Source organism: Prunus persica, chromosome G1 (assembly GCF_000346465.2).
Source record: "Prunus persica cultivar Lovell chromosome G1, Prunus_persica_NCBIv2, whole genome shotgun sequence".
NCBI lineage: Eukaryota > Viridiplantae > Streptophyta > Magnoliopsida > Rosales > Rosaceae > Prunus > Prunus persica.
Window position 1 is genome coordinate 32,391,199 of NC_034009.1, and position 9,053 is coordinate 32,400,251.

Below are 9,053 nucleotides of genomic sequence, written 5' to 3' on the forward strand. Positions count from 1 at the left end.
TATAACCTCCAATGGAGCGTTATTTTACAGTAGGGCGTGGATAATCTCTATTTAGAGAGTTGGAACATTTAGAACCCATATATCTGTCATGCTGCAGGCATGCCACAGATTAATACATACATGTCAATTAATTTCTGGGACTTTAACCCATATAATTTGCTACGCATTAGGCGTGCATAATATCAATATTGACATGTCAAAGGATTGTCCTTTCGGGACTTCAATCCATATCATTTGCTACGCAACAGGTGTGCACCCATATATCTGTTCTTATGGTACATTAATCTGTGCAGTGTATTATCAATGTATCTAACTTGCAATCTGTAAAATTTGCATTAATAATTCATGGATACATACAAGCCATTCTTTTGGAACGGACTTATCTCCCCATTTGGTTACCTTTCAAGATAAAATATCAAATAAGTATATAAGCATAAAATAACACAAGTATTGCTTACATCTTAGGTGGGAGAAACTTTTCTCAAGTATCATTCAAGCTCGTATCGGCCCAATAAATATAATGTAGCGCTTGATGATCTAGTTATATCCTGCAAGAGCAAAAATCACAACTCTTTTGCCTCTGTTAAAACAAATAAACCTCATAGTTAGGATCAAGGACCCTCAAGTCCGATCACATGTTTACAAATATAGTACCGGAGAGACTGTCAGCTCTCATATTAACATCATCATCAAGGATCTTCAAGTCCTGATGTAATTGTATGATGAGGATCAAGGAACTTCTGGTCCTGATCTGCTTACTGTAAAAACTCATCATACAGCACATTTAGTCCATAAAATAAATTGCTGGTAAATAAATTACCGGTATGGACGATAAACTCGCACCACACTTTAAATAAATGTAAATGTGCGGTAAATTAAATTCATAAAGTTAAGGTGTTTGTGTGGGCATTAATTCTGCTCCATACATTTAAATAAAAGTAAAGGCGTGGACGATAAACCCGCACCACCCTTTTAAATAAATGTAAATGTGCGGTAAATTAAATCCATAAATTAAATTGCTTGCTGTATGGACGTTAATCCCGCACCATACCTTAAATAAAATTAAATGTGCGGTAAAGTAAATGCATAAATTAAATTGCTTGCTGTATGGACGTTAATCCCGTACCATACTTTAAATAAAATTAAATGTGCGGTAAAGTAAATTGTGCTTGTATGGGCACTAATTCTGCTCCATACATTTAAATAAAAGTAAAGGCGTGGACGATAAACCCGCACCACCCTTTTAAATAAATACTGTTGTATGGATAATAAACCTACACCATACAGTAAATAAAATAAATGTGGGAATAAAAACCACCACTAAACAAGATAAGGAAAATGTTAGTATTAGTAACGGTCTCCCACTGATAATATGTTTAGTATTACCAAGGGTCCATTTTTGTTAATGGTTAGTAATAGAAAAGCAGATAAATATAATAGGAAATAATAGGGAAGATAAGGGAGCAGAGATCTTATCGCTTATTCTTTCGGTGGGTCGGTGGGTTTTGCAGTGCTGAAGCATCTTTTTATTTTATGTTATTTTTCTTTTGCTTTCATCATTGCTGCTGATAATGGCCCAAAACAATCGCAGGTCCACCATTACCGCCTGGACCTACAACCCCATCTGTAAATCAATCTTGCTCAACTTCAGAATCTAGACCGCATCATTACGCACAATACTAGTACTGGACTAGGCTTTTAGCGGAATATGAAACCCTCTCGCAGTCGCAGGCTCAGCTTCTCCTCGTCCTCCTCTTCTACCACAACCGTCACCTACACTCTCCACAATGAACAGCCTGCCATGGCGTTAAGATCATCGCTGATGTTTTGATTTCCGATTGTAGCAAAAGCGTCTTCGATCTCATCACTCTACCCGGAGGCATGGTAGGTGCTGCCAATCTTAAGAATAATGAGGTTCTGGAAAGCCTGGTGAAGAAGTAGGCTGCAGATGAGAAGCGGTGGCAGAGACGGCGACTCCGAGGGCAGTGCCAATGAAGCAGAGGGCAGAGCCAAGAGTGGCGCGGCGAAGGAGGCGGATTCTGGAGCGGGAGGAGCGGAGGCGGGAGTCGAGCTGGTGCTTGAGCTGGGAGAAGCAGCGGAGCATGTCGTCGAAATTGTGGGAGTCGGAATCGTCAGGGGAAGAGAAGGGGTTGTCGTGGCGGTCGAATTGGAGAAAGACTTCCAAGGCCCGACTGCACTGGGATTGGCTGAGGTTGTGGCATGTAGGTGACAGTTCATCTAGCATGAGAAATGGAGGTAAAGTCAAAAAGGAAATTTTCCGGGATAAATTCTCAAATTCTTTTTTTGTAGGGGTAGATATATTTCTCTTGAGACAATTATAAATTTGGCTCCGTTGCTTGATCTTGAGATTTTCAGCTCATCAAAGCCATCTCTTTTCAAGATCTTGAGTTTTGCTTTGTTTGCTGTCAAAGATCTTGGGGTTGGGGTCACCTTGCGTGACTCTGGTAGTGGTTTAGTAACACAGGGTGTTTAATTTAAATTTGTTGACTCTGATTGGCGCAGATAGAGAGAGAGAGAGAGAGAGAGAGAGAGAGAGAGAGAGAGAGAGAGAGAGAGATGGAATGAGAGATCTAGGTTTCATCAGAGAATTTAGCTGGTATTGTTTGAGCGAATTCGTGCTGATAACGTGTTATAAATCTAGAGAAATTGGAGAGGAAATTGAGAGAGAGAGAAAGTAGAGAAACTGATTTCTCATTCTGTTTTCATTTCTATCTGTGTATTTATTACAAAGAGAAGGGTGAGCCCTTATATAGACTAAACTCCTTTCATTGGAGGTGGGCTCCACCTTAATATTTACAACAGAATGATATGGATTAAAGTGATGAAAGTAATAAACTACAGAGACACAAATAATTTTTTGCTTTTAATTGAAAATAAAAAAAATAACATGAGCAATTATGTTCCAGAAAAGTAGGACATATTATCTCATTTTGTTTTTAATTTTAAATTTTTTAATATGAAAAAATGTGAATTTACTATATTATCCTCATTTAATTAATAATTTCAATTCTTAATGTCTAAATTAACCAAGGGTATTTGATGGCATTTTGAATGTTTTACCATTTTCTGTCTTTTGCTTTATATATATAGATATATAGACTAACAAACACGCTCTTTTGCCTCTCGCGTGTTACGTGAGACTTACGAAGTTTCGTAAATATTTTTTTCTCAATTGTATTTATATAGATGTCCGTTTCAACAGTTTCATATTTTAATCGCACGCATGTGATAAATCGTCGTCTTAAAAATTTTCCTTTATCACCCGTATTTTTCTAGACGTCCATCTTAGCAGTTACTTTTTTTTTTCTTTTATAATGTGTAAACTGCTAAGATGGATTTCTAGAAAAATAAGGGCAATAAAAAGAAAACTTTTCAGATGACGATTTATCACGCGTGCACGATTAAAATAAGAAACTGTTGAAACAGACATCTATATAAATACAATTGCGAAAAAAATATTTACGAAACTTTGTAAGTCGCGCGTAGCGCATGTGATTAAAAAAAAACCTTCGCACATAAGGTGGTCAGCTAAGATGGTCATTGTTGTGTGTCTAAATAGCATTACTCTTAGTATATAGTCTAATTAGTAAATTTGTGTGTAATATACGTACATATGTATTAGGAAAAAATGAACTTTTCATATGTTTCTTAATTACACACGTATATAGGAATTTTTCATGTGCAATACATATGTTTCCAATACTTTTCAACAATACACGTATTATATAAGTCTTTTCCTTAATATTTAAAAAAATAGTAAAAATTTAAACAGCCAAAAAAGTAAAAATACAACCATTTAAGGAATTAGTATTAAAAGAATATAAAAGGGCCAATTTTTTTTTTACCGATTATAGAAAAATATTGTTGGAAAAAGAATATTAACATAATGAAAGATTCATTTACAAATTAAAACCGGAATTAGGCATGTGTGGGTTGATCCATAATTAAATATTCTCAAGTATCTTGGGGATTCCGCAGTCCTTTATTTGGTTACAATGCATATCCTCGGAAGTTTCTCCCTGATGAAATTGTCGTTCCATATTTGCTCCCTTTTTTATATTTTTATTTATTTATCTGGAAAATGAATTAATTATCAGGTGGTAGACTTTGTCACCTACTTAAACACCCAAAACCAAAACCCCCCATTTTTCTCCATATCTCTCTCTCGCATTTGCCTTTCTCTATTCCATTCCCAATTTCTCAGCCTGCCCATCATCATCATCATCATCATGTCTCTCCTCTCTGATCTCATCAATCTCAATCTCTCTGATTCCACTGAGAAGATCATCGCTGAATACATATGGTAGCTACCTCTTCTCTCGCTTTTTATTTTGAAGTAACAAAATGTTATCATCCGGTAAATTATTAACGTACGCACTGTGTGACCCTCTCTGTTTTCGTTATAGGATTGGTGGATCTGGTTTGGACTTGAGAAGCAAAGCAAGGGTACGCCCTTCTTTTTTTCTTTTTTTTTTTTTGATTTATTTTTGTGCTTGGATCCTTCGATTAAATTGAATTTGTATTAAAATCAAATTAAATGATTGGTGGATGAATGTATATATATTAAACAGACTCTGCCCGGACCGGTGACGGACCCATCAAAACTCCCCAAGTGGAACTACGACGGTTCAAGCACCGACCAAGCCCCAGGAGACGACAGTGAAGTCATCTTGTAGTATGTATATAAATATATTTATATATCTATATATGACTTTCAATCGCAATCACTACCATCTCCCACTTCCCTTAATTTATTGTGATGATCATCCTGATCAACGGCCATGATCAAAAGCATATTTGTGAGTTTCTTTCCTAAAAATAAAAATTTATTTGGACTTTTTTTTGGCTGGTTCAGTCCCCAGGCTATTTTCAAGGACCCATTCAGAAGAGGAAAGAACGTCCTGGTAAACATTTGCATATCCCCAGGCTGGCCTTATGAATTCGATTATATATCATAATATAAAAAGAAGTCGAGGGGTAATATTGTCTTTTCTCGAATTGAAATAGGTCATATGCGATGCGTACACACCGGCTGGGGTGCCAATCCCCACCAACAAGAGATTCAATGCTGCCAAGATATTCAGTCACCCCGACGTTGTCGCCGAGGAGCCTTGGTACTACCATCTCCTACTTTAATTTTAATATTATAGCGTATTAATTAACTAATTAATCGTTGTATACTGCAAAATTGGTATCGAGGTTTGGTTTCTACAACCATCCACCCTGACCCTACGGAATTAAATTGCTCATGTATAGGAATTAAAATTTATTTTTTTGGGTGACAATGATGTGGTGTATCCTTAATGTTATTCTAATTTAGCAACCACTGGTGGGAATCACAAATATGCCATTCCTAGGGGTTAGGTGATCATGGGGGTGGGCCAATTTCTAGGGGTACAAGATGGATACAAAATAAGTTTGACCATTATGGTTTGCACTTATTATGGAAAATACTTAAAGGATAAGCTCTTACATTCCTGTCAATAACAGTATGGTATGTGTGCATAAATTTTTATTTTTTTATAAATTATTTTTGCTTATACGTCAAACTGAAAAAGAAGTATCTCCTTATAAGTAAGGAGGCAAACAGTATCCTTAAGTTATTGCAGGTTTTGATGGTTTTAAATTATCAAGCGTGGGTAGGTGGGTTAGGTGGTAATCATGTGCAATTTTTGTTACAGAATAGATTGGCCGAGGATTTGATAAGGTCGAAGCAAATACCTTAAATTGATAATAAAGGATGGATTATAATAGTCTTAAAGATAATGTGATGGCTCCATCATTTTGACTTGTTCTTGCCAGCACTTTTGTCACTATTGACTGACTTTAACAAGGCATTACCCTTTATTAAAGTGAATTAATTATTATGACTGTCTCACGCCCGCTGTATTGTAATCATCATATTAGAAAATGTATGTCGGGAAGGGACCAGCTTAATTTTTTGGATTAGTTTTGTGAATCCTAAATAATCACTTGGGTTGGATCGACCCATCCAATCCAAGCTGTAGTTGTTGAAAAGCATGAGCTGGACCAAGAAAGTGCCGAAACACAAACGCCCAATATAACAAAAGCAACCTTTTTTTTTGGTAACTCGGAATCGAGTTTCATTTATACCAAAGTGAACTCAGAAAATGAGTTCAACCAAATGCAACACAAATACAATCATTTGTCCAAATGCAACACAAATACAATCATTATACTTACAAAAGGTATAATAAATAAGAACTATTTGTTGTGGGTAGAAGGATAGTAACATGGTATATGCAGCAAAACCTTTACTGTGAAGTGTTGTGATTGTTTAGGTATGGCATTGAGCAGGAGTACACTCTTCTTCAGAAGGATACTAAATGGCCTCTTGGATGGCCAGTGGGTGGCTTCCCAGGTCCACAGGTACTTAATTTGCTCTCAATCTGATTGCCATCAACAGCTTCTTACAAATTTTATGCCTTAATATATTATTATTATGCTTGAAAAGAAGTTTCCTAAACATAGCAGCAACTTTGTTTCTTGTATCCATGCAGGGACCCTACTATTGTGGTGCCGGGGCTGACAAGGCCTTCGGCCGTGATATTGTGGATTCACACTACAAGGCCTGCCTCTTTGCCGGTATCAACGTCAGTGGAATCAATGCTGAAGTTATGCCAGGCCAGGTTATCTATATGCTCAATGCTTTTACCTTCGGTTGCTATTGCAAATTTCAGCATAAAACGTGTTGTTGTAACTTCTAATCTGTCCTGGTTTGCTGTTGCCCAACAGTGGGAGTTTCAAGTTGGCCCTACAGTTGGTATTGCTGCTGGAGATCAACTATGGGCTGCTAGATACATCCTTGAGGTAAACAAACCACATATACACATTACAGATCTGTCTGCTCTGCTCTTTTGTATATGATATAGAAGGACTTTGTGTTAATAATATGTTGATCTGCTTGACAAAACAGAGAATCACAGAAATTGCAGGAGTTATTCTTTCTTTGGACCCAAAACCAATCCAGGGTGACTGGAACGGTGCTGGCGCTCACACTAACTACAGGTAGGGTTCCTTCAATCTTCAATTCAAATTGGATTGGAATGTAATTTTACATCACATTACATGTGATGATGAGCCCTCTAAGTAAAGAGCATGTCAAGTGTGTGAATAATTGTCATTGACTATTGTTATTCCTTTCAGTACCAAGTCAATGAGAAATGATGGTGGAATTGATGTGATCAAGAAGGCGATTGAGAAACTGAGTTTGTGCCACAAGGAGCACATTGCTGCATATGGAAAAGGCAACGAGAGGAGATTGACTGGTCGCCATGAGACTGCTGACATCCACACTTTCTCTTGGGTAAGCTAAATATATAGTTATAAAACATTCATGTCACATTGCTAAGATCAACATTTCTTCTTGTGTTTTTGTTGAAATCATGTTTTACTTTTAATCTTTTTAAATTCAGCACTCAAGTTTGCATTGTAAAATCACAGGGCGTGGCAAACAGGGGAGCCTCCGTCCGTGTTGGTCGTGATACTGAAAAAGCTGGGAAAGGTATGTCTGACTGAGTGTCTTCGCCACCTACTGTCAACCTGGACATATTTGTTTAATCTGTGGTTTCAAAAATTTCAGGATATTTTGAGGACCGAAGGCCGGCGTCCAACATGGATCCATACGTAGTAACTTCCATGATCGCTGAAACCACCATTCTCTCCAAGTCTTAGAGATTAAATGGAGTTGGCAGTTGGGGGAGGAAAGCTCTATCCAATGCAAATAACTCTTTATGAGTCTCTCTTTCTCTGCTTCATTTGCCTGCTTTCGGTTGATTGGTTGCTGTTCTAACGATTGTGTAATCGTTGATTTGTCCACTTTCTAGTTTGATGTTGTCTAAAAATCTGTAATAAAAAGGTGTTAGCTATAGCCTCTTTTTTTCTTTTCTGTTTTACAAGAATTTAAACTCAAAAAGTATTATGAATGAATTGATGATGTTTATAAATTAATTTTTGTCGCTTTTGATGACAATGACATTGAATCTATGTCATTTTGTTTTTAGGATATTTTTATTTGAAGTTATTATGAGAGAGAGAGAGAGAGAGAGAGAGAGAGAGAGAGAGAGAGAGAGAGAGGGAGGGGTAAAGAAAAGGAGAAGAAATCTATCTTTTCTCACATTTTGTTTCTAGTCTTCTTTTTCTTAGAGCATTCACAATGGGCTATTTAAACCACTTTTTAAGACAAATTTTAGGGAGGAATTGGGAATATACAACTACAACTATACTTCTTATCTATCTCCTAAAATAAAGAGACATCTAGAAGCTCTTAAATATGAAGAGAAAGAGAAAGAACTCTTAGAGCCCTTCCATCTGTTGCCTCCAGCCCGGGCAAGATAGGGCCTAAGGCCAGGGAAGTGCTTCTAGTGGGCCACTCTTGCCAAGGCAAGTTGTGGGACCCACGTAACCGGGCTAGCCCACAGGCCAAACAAGCATGACCTCTAGCCTGGGTTTGTTGACATCAGCAACCCAAAAAAAAAAACTAAAAAACTTAGTCATATTCTTCACTTCCCACACCAAAACTCTATACAAATTCCTCTCCTCATATCTCATGTGAATAGTGGTTGTCATGGCAATGGGTGAAAACACCATAACCTTTTGCAATGGATGCCACTGTTTATGTGAATAATAATAGCCCTTGCCATTTGCCATGGCACATGGGTGGAAGTGCTCTTATCTTAGAGCACTTTCAGTAGTTTGCCCATAGCCATGACAAGGGGGGCTAAGGCATCTACTATTCACGTAAATAGTAGCTGTCCTTGCAAAAAGCAATGTGTGTTTTCAGTAGTTGTCATTTGCCATGACAAATACTATTTATTTATTTTATTTTTTTCACAACTTTTTTTACCTAAACAATTAATTTGGATAATATTTTCAGATAAGATTTTTGGGTTCCTACGTGTCAATACTATTCATATCTCATAATCGAATAAAATTTTCGGATAAGATTTTCGGTTTCAAATTTCAGATAAAATAAAGAATGTTTTCTTTATTCACTAAAAGAAAATCAATAC

General features: G+C 36.9%; 1 protein-coding gene across 1 annotated transcript; it reads left to right on the top strand.

Annotated features, from left to right (window-relative positions):
- On the top strand, nt 4,072-8,017 carry LOC18789212 (glutamine synthetase nodule isozyme). Its single transcript, XM_007222114.2, has 12 exons — nt 4,072-4,324; nt 4,428-4,467; nt 4,593-4,696; nt 4,877-4,925; nt 5,029-5,135; nt 6,324-6,411; nt 6,543-6,671; nt 6,778-6,852; nt 6,959-7,050; nt 7,189-7,348; nt 7,486-7,546; nt 7,625-8,017. The coding sequence occupies exons 1-12, from the start codon at nt 4,251-4,253 to the stop codon at nt 7,714-7,716; spliced, it is 1,071 nt and encodes a 356-aa protein (XP_007222176.1). The 5' UTR covers nt 4,072-4,250; the 3' UTR covers nt 7,717-8,017.

Coding starts and splice junctions, on each gene's coding strand:
- LOC18789212 (XM_007222114.2), top strand. CDS start 4,251: ATGTCTCTCCTCTCTGATCTCATCAATCTCAATCTCTCTGATTCCACT. Junction 7,051..7,188: donor GGCGCTCACACTAACTACAG/GTAGGGTTCCTT, acceptor TATTCCTTTCAG/TACCAAGTCAATGAGAAATG. Junction 7,349..7,485: donor ACATCCACACTTTCTCTTGG/GTAAGCTAAATA, acceptor GTAAAATCACAG/GGCGTGGCAAACAGGGGAGC.